The sequence below is a fragment of the Echiichthys vipera genome (assembly GCF_963691815.1).
Source record: "Echiichthys vipera genome assembly, chromosome: 23".
Lineage (NCBI taxonomy): Eukaryota > Metazoa > Chordata > Actinopteri > Perciformes > Trachinidae > Echiichthys > Echiichthys vipera.
The window spans coordinates 14,758,503-14,777,329 of NC_139848.1; the positions used below are offsets into that span (position 1 = coordinate 14,758,503).

The 18,827-nt window shown below is 39.2% G+C and overlaps 1 protein-coding gene across 1 annotated transcript in view; it reads left to right on the forward strand.

Moving 5' to 3' along the window:
- The first annotated feature begins 3,805 nt into the window (after positions 1-3,805).
- Positions 3,806-18,827, forward strand: part of LOC310964935 (diacylglycerol kinase zeta-like) — a 130,877-nt gene continuing 115,855 nt past the window's right edge. Inside the window, exon 1 of the mRNA XM_083938263.1 lies at positions 3,806-4,474. Within this exon, the coding sequence (XP_083794389.1) occupies positions 4,194-4,474 (281 nt within the window). The 5' untranslated portion in view covers positions 3,806-4,193. The remainder of the gene's footprint in view (positions 4,475-18,827) is intronic.

An 18,827-nucleotide genomic window follows, 5' to 3' on the forward strand; every position in this document is an offset into this window, starting at 1 on the left:
TGCATGAAATAAGCATTCATATTCATGAAAAGACCTCATGACTATCATCGGGTTTAATGCAACTTAAAACAGTTCAACCGTTAGTTTAACACATTAAACAAAGATCAAACATTTCATACATATACATGTGGTACATTTCCTCTGCGTCATCAGATGTAAATGTCCCTGCAAGACGATAAAAGAGAGAGAAGGGCTTACTGCAACTCATTAGGAAAATTGCTTGCTTTGGGGTCAGGTGTAGGATTAATGTTTGAATTCATAATCAGAGTCCTTGTTTAGAGAGAGACACAGGAAATAGGTCAGTGGTGGGCGTTGTCATGCTGCTGAGTGGCGTTTTATTTGTCATGGAAATAGTGAGTGGGCAACGGATGAAAGGGAACAGGGAAGACAGAAAGGTGTGTGTGTGTGTGCGTGTACATGCGGTGTGTATTTTTACATTGCTATGTAAAAACCAATATATTATATAACAGTCAGGACAGGGTACAGTTAAGTAATGCTAACGCCATAATCACAATATTGTTGTTTCCACTCAAATCCTGGAAGAGGTGTTTGATGAAATAGTCCAATTTCAGTGACTTCCTCCAGGATTTTGAGTTATTGTGGAATCTGCCCAAGTCACATCTGGCTATTCTCTCGTCAGACAGACTTCCAGCAGCTGGATTTTTTAGGGACCAATCACAACTGTCTGTCATGTGGTGTGGGTTTAAGAGGATGAGTGACCGCGTCACCGTCCAGTTACTGTAAAAAAAAACACTTTAGGGTACTGTTTAGTTGTAATTACAGAACGTTTTTGACCTACAAGCTTTGCCATTTTGATCCTGGGGTTGTAGGTTATGTTGCTGTGATTGGTTGTGGGTCACATTTCCTTTGATGTGATTGGTTGTAGGTCACGTTTCCTTTGCTGTGATTGGTTGTAGGTCACAATTCCTTTGATGTGATTGGTTGTAGGTTACATTTCGTTGCTGGGATTGGTTGTAGGTCACATTTCCTTTGCTGTGATTGGTTGTAGGTCACGTTTTGTTGCTGTGATTGGTTGTAGGTATGTTCTGTAATTGGTTGTAGGTCACGTTGCTGTGATTGGTTGTAGGTCACGTTTCCTTGCTGTGATTGGTTGTAGGTCATTTTTTGTTGTTGTGATTGGTTGAAGGTGACATTACGTTGATTTGATTGGTTGTAGATCAGGTTTCGCTGTTGTGATTGGTTGTAGATCACGTTTTACTTACTCTGATTGGTTGTAGGTCACGTTTCATTGCTGTGATTGGTTGTAGGTCACGTTTCATAGCTGTGATTGGTTGTCGGTCATGTTTTCTTGCTGTGATTGGTTGTAGGTCACGTTTCATTGCTGTGATTGGTCATGTTGCTGTGATTGATGATTGAGAAATCATATTTTTTTGAAGACCAAAGCATGTAAAACTATTGTATCCGACCGGAAAAATACAAATATGACCCTGAAAAGTAGCGTAATGGTGCATCTTTAAAAACCTTTTACTTTTTTTGGAATACTTTTGACTATGAATAAAACCCCAGATGTTTTGGCTCTTGGCATGCTTGACACAATTTGGCCCTTTAGGAAAAATAACCTTCTCCAGAAAAAATATTCCAGTCAGCTCCATACTTGAGGCCACCCTGTGCTTGTGGACCGTCTGGTTGTCTGCCTGCTGGGCAGCACCCTCATGTGGAGAATGTGAGTGTGTGTTTCAGTGAAAATCTGATACATATCTGACTTATATCAAAGCCTAATAAAAAACACATCAACTGCTGTATATTATACATCAATATTACCTTGAACACACACACTGTAGTTTTCTTTGACACACAAACACACACCTACTGATGACACAAATAGTCACTAGAGCATACAATTTCAGAAAACTTGTAATAGAAAAATGAATAGTCTTAATGTCACTAATTAACTGGGGAAGTTTCATGGGGAAATCTATAAAATAAATACACACCCTATCCAACTGTAGTGCGTTGCAAATGTATTGTACAATACATATCTTTAAAGTATGGACGATTAGGGCAACATGTGAAGTTTCTTTTGTTAAAAAGGTCTTTTTAAGTCTTAAGTCTGACTTTTTCATAGTTCTGACTAGTTAAAAAAAAAGTTTTAGTCAGTTTAAAGCCATAATAATGATTTAAAGGAATTTGTCTTCTGACTTTTTCATAATTGTGACTTTTAAAAAAAAGTTTTAGTCAATTTAAAGTCATGATTATAATTTTAAAGTAATTTGTCATCAGATGTTTTTCTTAATTCTCACTTTTTTAAACATTTTTTTTGTCAATTTAAAGTCATAATTATGATTTTAAAGTAATTTGTCATCTGACTTTTTTCATAATCCTGACTTTAAAAAAAGGTTTCAGTCAATTTAAAGTCATAATTATGATTTTAGAGTAATTTGTCATCTGACTTTTTTCATAATCCTGACTTTTTTAAATCTCCAACACTGACTATATCTGTAACTACTTCAGAAGTGAGCAGCAGTGAGTTTCAGTCAGGCATGTGGCAGGGCAGCTAACACCGAGGCCCTGATTGTAGTCATTATCCATTTCCTGGTTTTTAGCCGGGCGGGTAGCAGAGGATCAGTGTGTGTTTACCAAAGCGTGTGGGGAGCAGCGTGCAACGCAGTGGTGTGTGTGTGTGTGTGTATGTGTGTGTGTGTCACATGGAGTGTGATTTACCTCAGTGGGACAGAAGAAGAGACAGAGGAGGAAGAGGACGAGGAGGAGCAGAGGGAACGGACCAAAGTTGGTGAGGAAGAGGAAGAAGACAGAGGAGTGGGAAACAAACAAAGAAGAAGAGAGAGGACTACTACTGTTGACAGCACTGTTGCTGAGTGGGAGACGTGGAGAGGAATGCTAGGAAGGATTATCTCTCCCTCAGGACTCAACACTAATCTCTCTCTACACACACAAATACACACCTTGTGTGTCTTGTAAAAGACCTTTGGCATGTGGATTATTGACTTTGTAGCCTCTGCAGGGTAGCCATGTTTGAAGTCCTGGAGCAGTTTATACACACATAGCAGTGTGATGGTAATTCAGTGTCTTCATAATACAGCTTTTGTTTAAAGACAGTTCTTCTAATAGTGTGTGCAGTCCTTTTGAGGAAGTGGATACAGTCAACGGAGTCCTTTGGTCGTAGTTCTGGGGGCACAGTACACACAATCAGTCTTTGTCTCTTGGTTAAAGGTCATATTTCCTGCTAGGAGGACTTCATGACGGGACTGAAGTGAGGCAGCGTGGGTCTGAGGACCTGGTCTACCTTCATGACTTTTGTAAGGTAGAATCCATTTGCAGCTTGGTAGTGTTGTGCGTATAGTAGTTTGAGTCCAGAGTCTGGAATATATGGTGCAGTCCTGTTAATATTACAACTTCAGAGTTCTCTAAATGGGATTTTAGCATTGTACCCTGGCGTAGTCCTTTGGTTGAAGAACTTGGGGCGCAGTATAGACCATCAGTCTTTGGCTCAGGGTCATATTTCTTCATACGAGAACTTTATGATGGTGCGTCCTTTGGTTGAAGAACTTGGGGCGCAGTATATACCATCATTCTTTGGCTCATGGTGATATTTCTTCGTACGAGAACTTTATAAAGGTGTAGTCCTTTGGTTGAAGAACTTGGGGTGCAATATAAACCATCATTCTTGGGTTCAGGGTCATATTTCTTCATACGAGAACTTTATAAAGGTGTAGTCCTTTGGTTGAACAACTTGGGGCGCAGTATAAACCATCATTCTTTGGCGCAGGGTCATAATTCTCCTTACACGAACTTTATGAAGGTGAAGTCCTTTGGTTGAAGTACTTGGGGCGCAGTATAAACCATCAGTCTTTGGCTCAGGGTCATTTATCCAAGTACGAGAACTCTATGACGGGACTGTAGTGACACAGTCAGGGTCTGAGAACCTTGCCCAGTATCTTTCTTCGTGACGTTTTAAAGGTAGAACCCTATGGCAGCTTTGTGGTCTCGTCGAAATCTGTAAGAACTTGCTATCATCTACATTGTATTCCTTTGAACTCCTCAAAGAACTCCTTGGGGAATATTTGGATTACTTCAAGCAGCATTTGGAGACCTCTTATACATAATATTCAGGACTCTCCAAGAAAGTTTTGCAAGAACTTCCAGGAGCTCATCCCGATCAAAATGTGGCAGGGGTTAAGGTGAGGCCACGAGATCCGAAGACCTTGGCCGTCATGGATTCAGACACTGATCTGGGATACGGGGCTAGACTTGAGGCCTGCGGCGGCGCTCCAGGACAAGACGACAGAGATCAGGGGTCCATAAACTTAAAAGGCTGCGATGGAGAATTCAGCTCCGCATCCTCCTCCTCGAATTCCTCTCTGCCCTCCTCCTCCCCCAACCTCCAGACGTTCTTCTCCTCCTCCTCGCCGCCCCCGATCTGTGCGGATGAAGAGAAGGAGCTGCTGACCGGCTGCTCCAAGTCTTTCACTGGACTCAAGATCTTCACCAGGAGGTAAGACCCAATAGGTGAAAGATGGGGAAAACAGGGACCCGAATACACTGAAAAAACTGACTTTTTGGTATAGTAAAATGTATTAAATTAATCTCAGTAATTTATACATACAGTAATATAGATATTCAAATTAAAATTCAATGGGAACTAGAATATTGGAAGTAAAAGTTTTAATATTCACACATTTTATACATGTAATAAATTCACTTATTAGGAAGAGTACATTTTATTATATATATTCGTAGTCCCAGCACATTAACTTTAAAGTAGAATAAAATTTTACCCACTTATCACGGATGAGTAAAAACACATTTGTGATAACTGTGACGTATCTCTGGAACGGAAGGTCGGAGACACTCAGGGGTAGCACCGTTGGAAAGGCCGCACATGAAAACATCCAGAAAGCAACTTTCATCTCTCTACGACCTTCAGTTACAGAGTTACGGCAGAAAAGACCTAACCGGAAACTCCCATGATGCATTGCGGGATATATTTTATCACTAAAAATGCATTTTTCTCAACAAAAACACATCAGAAACACCTCATTTGATATATCACTGTGTTTGTCTTGATCTCAGCTATCAGAATCATACATATAATTAATAAAAATGTCAAAGTCTCGATAACGAGACTATATCAGAGTGGAAGGACATACAGCATATATTTATTGGTGCTTATTTACAGCGACAGATCATTGAACAAGTCAAGATTTAAATAAAAGCGATTTCCTATCTATGAAAAATGTTTTAGACGTTACTTAATTCATTTAGATAAATACAACTTATAAGTTGAACAGAGTTAAGTAACATTTACCTAATTTCTTTACAAATGTTATGCTTAAAGGCAAAGTACATTACACTTGATATTGGTGAGTGAGTGAATAACTTTGAGTGAAAATTGTTACAGGGATTTTATTAAGTAAATCCAAAAAGTTATTTTTTCAGTGAACCAAAGTCTGTGAACAGTCATTTTGAAAAAAATCGCTGAATGGACTTTACGCAGACTTTAAATGGTTTTTAAACAAGGAAAATTGAAGAATGACAAATGGAAGTTGTTATTATTGTTATTATAACTATATAGAAAGAAGGCAAAATATTTCAGTACATGTTATTTCAGTAATATTTATTAAAAAGGGGTGGAATAAAATAAGTTTATACTTCTTCCCACTCCTCCGTTTACTTTGTTAAACTTTGTTATTGTACATTTATTTTTCTCTCTGTTTTTTTTCTCCTTTTTTATGACTGCCCATTAATGTATGATGATTTAGTTTTTTTCACATATTCAAATAAACTATCTAAACTAAAAACTAAATAAATAAATGTGCTCGCCCCACCACCTTCACACGACCAGCAGGGAGAGCCGTTGGCTGAGCTTCCTGCCCTGATTAGACAGGATGTGAACAGATGTGGAGTCACATTCAGCTGCGGTGCACCGCTGTAGACCCTGTAGGCCTTGCACTTTTCTAGTAAAGCAAGCGTAGCCCATCACACAAACCCTGTATCCACTGTACAGACATGACATCACGCACCTATCTGATAAATTAAAGGTTCAGTTCAAACGTTTGGGAAACAATCTGGTTTTTCCTGCAGTCCCGGTGAGTCAGAGAGGGATCTGGATTGCATTTGTTTGTGTACGTAACCTTGCCGGCGGGTCACTAGTCATCATGTGGAGAGGGGACACGATTCCCACGGCAACAGGGGCTGCGGTTGTCATGCCAACAGCAACAACGATGACAGTCGTGCCTGGAGCTCAGCTGCACACTTCTAAAAACAATTGTCACAAAGCAAGGGATCACGGCGCAGCACTTGCGGCGAATTTGGTTCGTCTGGTGTCACGTTGTGTAACCCTGGTGAAACTCTTTGACTTTGCGTTTCAAAGTCCTGATTTCTTATTATCATATGTTGTGGAAGTCTTATTCCTCTAGTTTGAAAAGAATAAACATATTAAGTAGTAACACAGATCAATCATCTCATATCTTGCCTTTATTTTTGAGGTGGTTGAGGTTGTTCATTTCTCCATATTTTCAGATATAATTCCTGCTGGCAGATGTTTGATAGTGAAGTTGATTTGTTTTAAAAGTCTTTATTGGTGATTTTTGACGGTAGAAAGTGCTGCTTTAACACTACTCCACAGTCATTTACTTCTAACTAACATGTAGCTACGTGCTAACGTCAGGGAAAGCTAAAACCTTGGTTGTTGATGTTCCTTTTTTAGATCTGATCCCTGTTAGAAAATGTTCGCTTGTGTAGTTTTTGGTTTTGAAGACATTATTGGTGATTTCTCGCTGTAAAAAAGTGAGAAAAGGAGGCACTACACTCTGTTATAAACATTCTAAAACATTCTGTTGCAGGTCAGGTTAGCATCTACCAACTTGACCTCGCTTGAAATCCATAGTCTCTGATCGAAGTAAAACTGTCTCTTTCAAATTGTAATTCGGATTTAAAAACAATATATTTTTCCGCCCTAATATAAACACAGTGATCTGGGTAAAGCTGGTAAAAAGCTCCCCGTAAAGACGGTATTTCAGTATGCATAGGTTGGTGTAAACGCTCATTAATTCACACCTCTAGTTTAGGTCGTTTAAACTTGAATTGGACATAAGCAGAGTGGTGTAGAAAGGGGACGTTGCGCACAATCTCTCCATCTTTCCTCGGCCTTTTCTGTTTCCTCTTTCTATCAGCGCACTTAATGTTTGTGTGTGTGTGTGTGTGTGTGTAAATAATTGTTCCCCCCCCCTCAGCTTGTCAAGGAAGTAGCTACACCAAGTTATTTTAGTCCTCTCTCGTCTCTCTCTCTCTCTCTTTGGGCCACACCCTCTCTCTCTCTCTCTCTCTCTCTCTCTTCCTCCCATCACAACAGCAGTGGCTCTCGCCCCTCCCTCTCTCTTCACACCAAGGTTGAGCTTGTGCGCGGCAGAGAGACGGACAGAAAGATAGATAGATAGATGAGAAAGAGGAGTGGGAGCATGGATGGATAATTTTTACGCTTGTTCAGGTTGGCTCCTCATTTATCATTTGTTTTGTTGATATTGTTAGCATAGATAATGTTGCATGTTGAACTCAGCAGAGCAGAAGTAACTTTTTTTCTGGGTGTTTGGGTGTGAAAACTAAAGTGAACTCGGTGATGGGGGTCAGGGTTGTCGGCGGGCTGATGCAGTGCTGCGTTCCTTTTCAGTCAACTCTCAAAGTGAATGCGACCAAGGTCGTGTCACCTCAGAGCTCCCTGCAATTCTAGTTTTATTGTTGTTAATTTTACGCGTGCCGGTTGGACTCCGTTGCACTTTCTCGTCTCATGAAAAGTCACGTGAATGGAAATGCATAACTTATTTGAGAAGCAGAGGGAAGTTAGACGCTCAAACTCAGAGTGGAAGCCAAAATGAAACTTCAGTTATTTGGTTTCTTTCAGCCATGACTCAACAACAAGCATGTTTAACTACTCAGAATGTGTAATGCTCCATCTCAGACCATTAAATGTATTTTTTTGCATTGGTTTTTAATGCCAAATAATCCATTTTAGTAACAGGACTGAGATTTTTAGCACAGAATAAGCAAACGCATGAAATCAATTCTTCCCTTACTACAAGCTTGTCTCGGAAGTTGGAAGTTCCTGATTTCTGATTACAATAAAATGCAGCATAACCAGCAGTGACAACCGCTGCGGACTGACGAAAAAAATGCAGCTAACGGAGGACTGCATTTGAATTTAGGGGGGGAAAGTCACCGCAGACACTCGGATGTATTTCTGTGCAAAGCAGCAAATGGAAGAACTTTCATTGAACTCACTCTTTTATAGATCGTAACTGAAAAGACAAGTAACGAGATGCAAATCTTACGGCTTATATTGTTAAATTGAAATAAAAAAACATAAAAGCATGATGCTACTTTCTGTTGATCATGTGACATGTTTTTAGAGGTGATAACATGTAATTGCAACGTGTTACCATGAACAGGTCCGTACCATAATCTACGAAAAGTAATACACAGAAAAACCACGAAAAAACAAACAAACCAGAAGTGCAACAACACACAAAAAACAACGTTGTGTGACGGATTGAAGCCAGAAAAAAGTAAAGGCTTAGGGTTAGTTATGAAAACCACTTGGTTAGGATTAGAAAAAAGGCCATAACACGATGGGAAAACGGACGTGAAAAATCGCTAACCCTAAGTGCAACAACGCGCAAAAAACCCCAACGATTTTAGCCAACAAAACAATAATTTTAACCAACAAAACAATGATTTTAGCTAACAAAAGAACGAATTTAACCAACAAAAGAATGAATTTAACCAACAAAAGAACGATTTAAACCAACAAAACAACGATTTTTACCAACAAAACAACGATTTTTACCAACAAAACAACGATTTTAGCCAACAAAACAACGATTTTAGCCAACAATATAACGATTTAAACCAACAAAACAACGATTTTAGCCAACAAAACAACGATTTAAGCCAACAACACAACGATTTTAGCCAACAAAACAACAATTTAAACCAACAAAACATCGATTTCAGCCAACAAAACAACAATTCAAACCAACAAAACAACGATTTTAGCTAACAAAACAACGATTTTAGCCAACAATACAACGGATTTAAACCAACAAAACAACGATTTTAGCCAACAAAACAATGATTTTAGCCAACAAAACAACGATTTTAGCCAACAAAACAACTAATTTAGCCGCCAACAAAACAACGATTTTAGCTAACAGAACAACGGTTTTAGCCAATAAAGCAATGATTTTAGCCAACAAAACACCGATTTTACCCAACTAACAATGATTTTAGCCAAAAAAAGAATACATTTAGCCAACAAAAGGAAAACACAGGTGACAGTTTAAAATAAAAAATTCAAAGCATATAAGTCAAAAGCAGCCTATGCTATGATTACTTTTTGGCGTGTCGAGCCATTTTCAACCCATTAAATGGCGATTGCAGCTCCAAAAACATGTTTAAATGAAAGCCTCCCCTTCTTAAACTGGTATCGTCCATAAAAATCCCATTTCAGTTGGACCCTACTCTTCTTACTTAACTTACTTTTTTGCGTTAGAGTAGAACTGTTTTGATTATTAATTATAGAGGAAAACAGTGTGTTATTATTATAAGATATTCTCTACATCATTGCCTGTTGTTGGAAACGTCTGTGCTGGGGTTTACACTGAGCAAGATTACTTAGGTAATCAAACACATTTGTTGAAATGTGTGTGTGTAACTCCAGTCAACAGTTTGAAATAAGAGCTGTTGTTTAGACTGAACACATGTAGACTGACAACAGAGAGTCATGAGGGTTTGAGAAATGGCTGTAGTTTAGGCTGAACACACATCTCCATATAGAGGGGAAATTACACTGAAGAAATGTCAGTGCTATTTGTCATATGGTTATGGAAAGATACACTGTGCTGCAGTATTCAGAATTAAACCATCATCAGTGGAAGTTAGTTGTTGTTGTTGTTAGTTGTATTGTGTGTTATTTACCACGCAAACAAATTTGAACGAATAAAAATATCAAAGTATGAAAAAATAAGGTTTCAAAAAATGATCATATCAAGTTTTTGCAGTTTTCAAGCCTTTTATCATATAGGGCAGAGAGGAGATGGGGTGGGGGGGCAAGCAGCAAAGGGCCGCAGGTCGGAGTCGAACATGCATCCGCTGCCTCGAGGACCAAAATAACAGTAACATCTACTGATTATTTGCCTCTTGGTTGTAGCAGTTATGCTAGCTATAGTGATTATTTTTTGTTACGATAGCGTCATCGTGATGCAAATTTCCGTTGGTGCGTTAATGGTGATTCCCATTATGTGTTAGCATTGAGCTTACAGACTTGCTTATTGTAAATCAGTAAACGCTGCACTGATGTTAACAGTAACACTTAACGGATCAAACACTAATTATTTGCCTTGTGGTTGTAGCAGTTATGCTAGCTATAGTTGAGCTAATGTCTGCATCCACTTTTGGCTTCATAAAGCTTCAGCTTTTGGACTCTGCAGCTTTTAAAAATGTAGTTCTGGTTCTTTACCCTCTTAGTAGAATATCCCGCCACAGAGCAGCTTTTAGGCTTTTTTCTGTCTTTTGTCGGCTGGGAACGGTGTAGAGTTTTGAACAGTGTGTCAGGAGGACTTTTAGAAGCCTATCCAGACAGGTTATTCGATGAAAAAACTGTACACAAAGTTACAACGTATACTGCTAACTTTATTCTCACGTCACACACGTTTTTCAATATAAAATGCTTTATTGGCATGAAAGTTTAAAGTAAGCTAACGTTATTCAGATAGACTGTATAATAGAGGTGAACTTGTGGAGTACCGTTTTTGAAGTAAGGAGTTTGGCATTTTGGCTGTCGCCATTTTGTTTTTTTGAAACCGGATGTGACCATGATTGGACAAGAGGGTGGAGCTCGGGGAGGAGCGCTAAGCGGCTTCAGGCTGAGATCCGCTGATATCGGCTATTTTGTGCTGAGTTTAATGCTAAAGAGTTGAAGCTGGCGATTTTTCGACCATTTGACGCAACTCATCCGGTGGATTATTGCTGGTGCCGTTCACTGCAGTGACACTTACGGTCTATTTGACTCTAAATGGACCAAAATTGACTAAATAAACATCTTACTGTACTGAAGAAGGCTTGAAACTAGAGATTGAGATCATCACTCAGTCAGGAAAATGTTTACTGAGGAAATAAATCAAGTGAAAAGTTGAGGCTCATTTTCTCATTGACTTCTATACAATCACTTCTTTTGTTTAAATACTTTTTGGGGATCGCAGTACCACGGTTGGCCAATGGGGCCACTGTATCCAGCATTGTAAATTAATTAACCAGGTTTCTAGACAACCACAGAGGCTATTTAAAGGTATTTTGAGAAACGCAATCTCTGTAGAATTAGTCGTAGTAGAAGAAGAGTAGGAATTTGAATGGGTGGACTGCGGTGTGGGTTTTCCTACAGGAAGTAAATCATACTTCCGTCCTCTTTCACAGTAAAGCAGTGGATGAGATTGAAATAGTCACATCTTATAAATACTTATAAGGTTCGAATTGATGAGAACCTGTCCTTCAAACTGCACACCGAGAAACCCGTTTCTAAGCAAAAATCACAATCTTTTTTTAGAATTAAATAATTTTTTTCTCCATTTTCTGGATATCGTACAGATGCAGAGAGTCACAACTTAAAGTGAGCCTGTGAATATTCTCATTCTCATTTCATTTCATTTCACTTAAATTCTGGTGTAAAATCTTCCCATGGTCTTTTTCGCCACTTACACACATCAAATAAGCAACAACTATTAACGGAGAAATCAGGGAGAGTCGCTAACAGTGATTAGCTCGGGGCAATACGATGAATGCATTAAAACGTCTTTTTTAACAACTAATACTGCTCAAAATAACACCAAACCTCTGCAGTAGCATGAGAAGAGTCCCTACACAGAAAACAAAGCACCAATGGGCTCCTTCCTTTGGGATTGACTTTGGTAATCCACTTGAATGGACTTTACTATGAGAGAAGAAGGTACAGGGGCCAGTAAGTAAGTCTTTAAAACACTCTTTTAATAAACTCTGGGTTCACTTACTACGTTGTTGGTGCTTTGTTTTCTGTGTAGGGACTCTTCTCATGCTGCTGCAGAGGTTTGCTGTTATTTTGAGCAGAAGCTCAAAAGGAGCTTCAAGCTAATCAGTGTTAGCCGCATACGGCTGTTAGCGACTCTCCGGGATATCTCCGTTGATAGTTGACAAAAATTGTCTCGATGGTTTATTTGATGAGTGTTTTTGCAGAAAAAGACACTGATGATTTTTCACCGGAATTTCACTTTAACTGTGCAAAAAGGCTTTCAAATGCCTCGTCTGCCTGGAACGATGTGCAGAAGGACTTGAAATTGACACATCTTGTGACTCTGGGGGAGTTTGAGACAGTTATAAGAGACAGAGAAATAAGACAGATTGGATCTTGTCATTGTACTGTGTAATCTCAGGTTTTTTTGTTTTTTTTGTTGTTGTGTGCGATCGTATTTTATTCTTGTCCTGTGTGTTTGGTGTAACCATTCTGCTTTTGTGCTGCCTCGACCAGGTCACTCTTGGAAAAGAGGTGTTAATGAGTCAATGAGTTATTTACCTGGTTAAATAAAGGATATTGATTGTTTGACTGAAAATCACATCAGAGCCTTTTTACAGAGACAAGAACTAACTCTCATTGCATTGCTACAGACAGCTACAAGGTTCGGTTCCACCCCAGTAGAGCAAAGCCACATTGCTCTTTATGTCTGTGTATTTGCATAGCACTGCACTATTTTCATGTAAATATTTAACCCAACAGCACAGGACTCTGGGTAGTCTCTCTCTCTCCCACACACACTGACAAAACCTCTTTGTTCTTTCACCCAGGCACCTAAGCACGTCGCCCATTCAACACAGGTTTTATACTCTTTTGTTCCCAAACACAGAAGTTTCCCTGAATACCAAACAGATTCCTGTTACCCAAGAAATATGATAACAGGAAAACAGGAAAAACTAGTCGCACTCTAGACATAAACCAAATATTAGAAGATAAGACACACTATTGTTGAAGAGTATTTAGAGACCGGAGGCTGATACAGGAACAAGATCTGCATAACAAAGTTGACTTTACTTACAAAGGATAAGGTAGGTTATACAAGGTTCCTTGATCAACATAATCTGCTGCAAAGTAAACCCTAATTAAAGCAGAATATTTTTATCAGTGTATTCATACTAAGTCCTGAGATTGAAAAAAAAAGGTGATGGTTACGGTTAGGCATGAGAAACTGGCCTATCCGGAAGTGCAACAACGCACAAAAAACAATGATTTTAGCCAACAAAAGAACTATTTTAGCCAGTCCAGTTGCTTTTGACTCAAATTGCTTTGAGGATAACGATGACCTGGACAAATGAGAACATTCACAGGCCAACAAAATAATGATTTTAATCAACAAAATGATGGTTTTAGCCAACAAAAGAACGATTTTAGCCAACAAAATGGTTTTAGCCAACAAAACAATGATTTTAGCCAACAAAAGAATGATTTTTGCCAACTAAAGAACGATTTTAGCCGAAAAAAGGTGACTGGCGTGAAAAACATTTGGTTAGGATTAGAAAAAAAGTCAAAACACAGCGGGAAATCAACCGAAATCGCAACATGGCAGTCTGGGCGTAAACCAAATATTAGAAAAAAAGATACACTATTGGTGAAGAAACTGCAGGCTGATACGTTTAGTTTATAATAAAGTTGACTCTACTTTCAAAGGATTAGGTAGGTTATACAAGGTTCCTTGATCCACATAATCTGGCGCAAAATAAACCTGAATTTTAAGGAAATTAAGCAGATTACTTTTATCAGTGCATCACTACTACATAAGTCCTTTAGAACGGTAACCAACCAGGCCGCCCTGCTGAAAAAAAAACACTCTACACTTTAACACGCGCTAACACAATGCTAACACGAGGCTAACACACAGCGTCATTCTCAGGAAGCAATGTCAGAAATGCCTCTTGTTAACAACGGTATACATTTTAGTACGCTAGATATGTGTTTTTTGCCATGACGTCACCGGTTGGATTGTGGACTATTGTTTTGAAGCCAGAAGATTGGCATTTTGGTTGTCGCGATGTCGTTTTTTTTTTTAACCTGATGTGACCATATTTGGACCAGAAAGCAGAGCTGGGGAGTAGAGATAAGTAGGGTTAGGCTGCACTCTGTTGTCATTTTAGTGACTTAAGTTTAAGCTAAAATGCTAAAGGGGGAATTGAAGATTTTTCAGCCGGTTGATGCGACTCATCCATTGGACTCTTTCTGGCTGGTGGGCTAGGAGCTCCGGTGGCCGGCACCGTTTGCTGCAGTGACACAGAGCTGGTTGAAAATCGCCAGCTAACGCCAGCTAGCTGATGTTAGCTTTGTTAGCTTGTTTGCTTGGTTAGGTGCAACCAAACGCTGATCGAGACATTTTCAGCCGACTAAAATATTCAAGTGACGTGTGATAGGGTAAAAAGACACTGTGAGTGGGTAAAATCCTGAGACTTTAACACCTAAAGATAAGTTCACTTTAATGTCCACAGTTGCCATGGATACACATTACTAAACCTCTATCCTGATTGACAGGTGGCCGTGTAGCCCCACCCTAAAGCCTCCCCTGCTTTCTGGTCTATTTGACTCTAAATGGGACCATCTTTTACTAAATGAGCATCATGCTGAACTGAAGAAGACTTGAAACTACAGACTGAGACATAAACTCATCAGGAAAATGTTTACTGAGGAAATAAATCAAGAGAGAAGTTTAGGCTAATTTTCTCATTGACATCTATACAATCACACTTCTTTATGGAGCCAGTGGAGTCTCCCCCTGATGGACATTAGAGAGAATGCAGCTTTAAGTGGAGTCTCCCCCTGCTGCACATTAGAGAGAATGCGGCTTTAAGTGGAGTCTCCCCCTGCTGGACATTAGAGAGAACGCAGCTTTAAGTGGAGTCTCCCCCTGCTGAACATTGGCTTCACTTCTCATGCCTGGAAGCTACGTCCATCTTTATTATACAGTCTGTTGTGAAATGATGAAATTAACTCCTGCGGAGGACCGTACACCTCTGTTTGACCCCCACCTATATGATTTATTTCTGCTCCGTCTTTAAAAGGAAAAGTCTCTGTTTGTCAAAACACGGGACAGGAAGATGTTTTCCCGCCTCCATATGCAGATAGAAATATCTCTTTTTTTCCGTCTCGATTCAGCCAGACAAAGAGCCTCAAGTCGCGTTGACATGCAAATTCTCACTCAGGTGGCTCACGTTTTATCACAAAGTACTCTCATCTTATCACTCCCTCACTCCATCCCGTTATGGTAGGGGATTATTACTGTAGAAGGCAGCTGTTACATAACACTCTCATTATACAGTATAGTTGTTCAGACGAGAGGATAGATAGGGAAGGATCAGAGAAAAGCAGTTTAAATTGTAGGGAATCTAAGTCCCAGCTGAACATTCATTCTTTACACTATAATGATAATGATACAGTGAATCCGCTGGATAATCAGTTTTGATACGTATCCCTGATGGAAAAACTGTAATGCCTTAATCGAATCATTGACATTTTTGCACTGCCCCGCATTGGATGACATAATGGCCAAAATATAAATAAGCAAAAAGCTAATATTACAATACCAAATGCATCAGCCCTGATCTGATTTTGATGTCTTTGATGACTGGGACTTTTAAGGAATACTTCACCGATGGAATCATTAATATGTATTAAAAGTCGACCAACAAAAAAATGATTTTAGCCAACAAAAGAACAATTTTATCCAACAAAAAAATGATTTTAGCAAACAAAAGAACAATTTTATCTAACAAAAAAATGATTTAAGCCAACAAAAGAACAATTTTATCCAACAAAACAATGATTTTAGCAAACAAAAGAACAATTTAAGCCAACAAGAAAATGATTTTAGCCAACAAAAGAACAATTTTATCCAACAAAACAATAATTTTAGCAGACAAAAGAACAATTTTAGCCAACAAAACAATGACTATACCTAACAAAACAATGATTTTAGCCAACAAAACAATGATTTTAGCTAACAAAATAACAATTTTAGCAAACAAAACAATGATTTTATCCAACAAAAGACCGATTTTATCCAACAAAACAATGATTTTAGCTAACAAAAGAACGATTTTAGCCAACAAAACGTTTTTCCCTGATGGAAAAACTACAACGCCTTAATCAAATCATTGACATTTTTGCACTGCCCTGCATTGGATGACATATTGGCCAAAATATAAATAAGCAAAAAGCTAATATTGGCCAATACATCAGCCCTGATCTTCTTTATGTCTTTGATGACAGGGACTTTAAAGGAATACCTAATATGTATTCAAAGTGGGCAAACAAAAAGAACAATTTTAGCCAACAAAACAATGATTTTTATATGTATGGAGTTGAAAAGGAAGCTACATTTCTAATTTGGTGCCTTCATGGCGGAGAAAAGGCAGAAAGTGACTTAATGGCGCTTGTGGCTGGAAAACAACAACTGCGCGGCAAACAAAAAACAAACAAACGAAAAAACTAAAAAAAAGAGGCATCAAAAGGCTGCTAAAAAGTTATCTCTAGACACCTATATGGAGTAGGTTAAGACCACACTCTATGACTTGTTTATGATTTACAGAGACCCAACAACATACACGCCACGTTGGTGACAAGAAAGAAAATAGAAAAAAACACGTTCTAGTTTGTATGTTAAGGTCATATCTCCATGACAACACTGATGGGGGTGATTTTTCTTTTGTACCAGGCTAGGTTTTATTTGATAGGTTAAAGGTTAAAGTTGATTAATAATTAGGGGCTTGGCCTCTTGAGTGACAGCTAGCCTCTGGCCCTCTCTTTTCCTCGGAGACTAGTTGTCAGAATTAGCAGGCTAACTCCCTCACCTCGACCTGGTCTGGTGTTTCCATAAGTGACAAGATGGTTTGCTCTTCGATCGACTGAACAAACAGATGGTTTAGGAACACAACGTGTTAACATTAGCTTTGTTATGCTAATTCAATAGCCACACTAGCACCATGACTTGAATACAGCCTACTATCGATGGCACATTCATTAGATGCTAAACTGGAGCAGCGGGAGGATTTGGGCCGTGAGGGTCAATGTTTTACAGTCTATGAGCATGGGACTGTGTTGGATATGAGTTTAAATCATAGATCAGAAATGCTGGCTGCACTTCACTCCTGGAGCCGATGTGTTTTCCACTCGAGATACTGGAAATTTAAAAAGTCCTGGAAAAGAATCTCAACATTGACTCCCACTCCCGTTTATCTAGTAGCGTGTTCTGTTAGCCTAGCTCCCAGGTGTTGGAGCTAATTGGCTAATCCAGTATACGTCAGCCAGACAGGAGTATGTCCCTCCCCCCAACGTCACTTACATGCCCTTTTTTGGTAGGAGGAAATGAGGCGGAGTCAAAGTGTGACAAGATGGCGACTCCCAGAGGTGAGGACTATTTGATCAAGTTGAGAGAACGGACCTCGACGGAGAGGCTACATCCATTCTTTATATGGTGGGTTGCGGCCCACCCACCAAGTGAAGTCCCACCCACTGATCTGTAATAGGTCTGTAGTGTGAGTGGGTCCCCCTCCCATAGGCGGTTTTGAAAAATGAGTCACTAGTGTTTGTAGTTTTAGCAGAAACCTTCTCCCTCACACTTAAAAAAAAAAAGCGATTTTTGTGTCATCGTCATTCTGAAGAATCCCTTTAGTCTAAGAAGGACAGAATCTTGTGCACGCGTGGCCTCACCGTGTCACTGTACTGAACTGGAGTGACTGGAGTCCTGGGATTAGCTGAAGCGAGTTAGCAGCAAGAAGACGACTTCCACGAAGGTGTTGAGAAAGTTCTAGTACTTGTACTTAAAACACATCAGTCAGAAGTGAATGTGGAGGGGAATGATGCCACTTTACCATGGCCGCAAAATAGCGGACGAGAGAATACACGGCTAACTGACAGCAACAAGACTCCGAGGGAACAGGGGGGCTGTCTGTCATGGCAATACACGTGCAAGGCGCTGTCTCCTCTGGAACTCTCCCGGTGCAAAGCCTAAGAATACATAATTTTTCTGGGAATCATTCAAGAGTCATTAACCCCTGTGTGTGGGAAGAGTTCTGCCAAGTTCCCACTACAAGAATTTCAGTCTCTACATGACTTGTTGTCTTGTGGTGCAGTTGGAAAGGCCGTACATGAAAACATCAAGAAATCAACATCTCATCTCTCTACGACCTTCAGTTACAGAGTCACGGCAGAAAAAGTCTAACCAGAAACTCCCATGATGCATTGGGGGATATATTTGATTTAACGCATCATGAATACCACGTATTATATATCACTGTGTCGGTCTTGATCTCAGCTATCAGAATAATTATAACAAATTATAAAAGTGTAATTAACGAGACTACTGTATATCAGATTGGAAGGTTATACAGCACATGAGTCTTTGAAACACTAAAAGGCGTTTCTGTGCTGATTGACAGCGATGCACTGGCTCTGATGGAAATACACAGCTTAAGTTTCATTACAGTGCAAGAAACAGGATTGTGTTAGTCAGTATTCATACAACTAAGTAACTCAAATTGTCAAAATTTAAATAAAAGTACTAAAATCTAATTAGCAACAGCAATTTCCTTTCTATGAAAAATGTTTTAGACTTTATTTAATTCATTTAGATAAATAAAACTTATAAGTTCAACAGAGTAAAGTAACATTTTCTTCATTTCTTCCCAAATGTTACGCTTGAAGGAGAAGTACATTACACTTGATACTGGTGAGTGACTTGTTGATATTCAGCAGGAAAATTTACTTTTAAAAATCGAGTTCAAATTGTTAC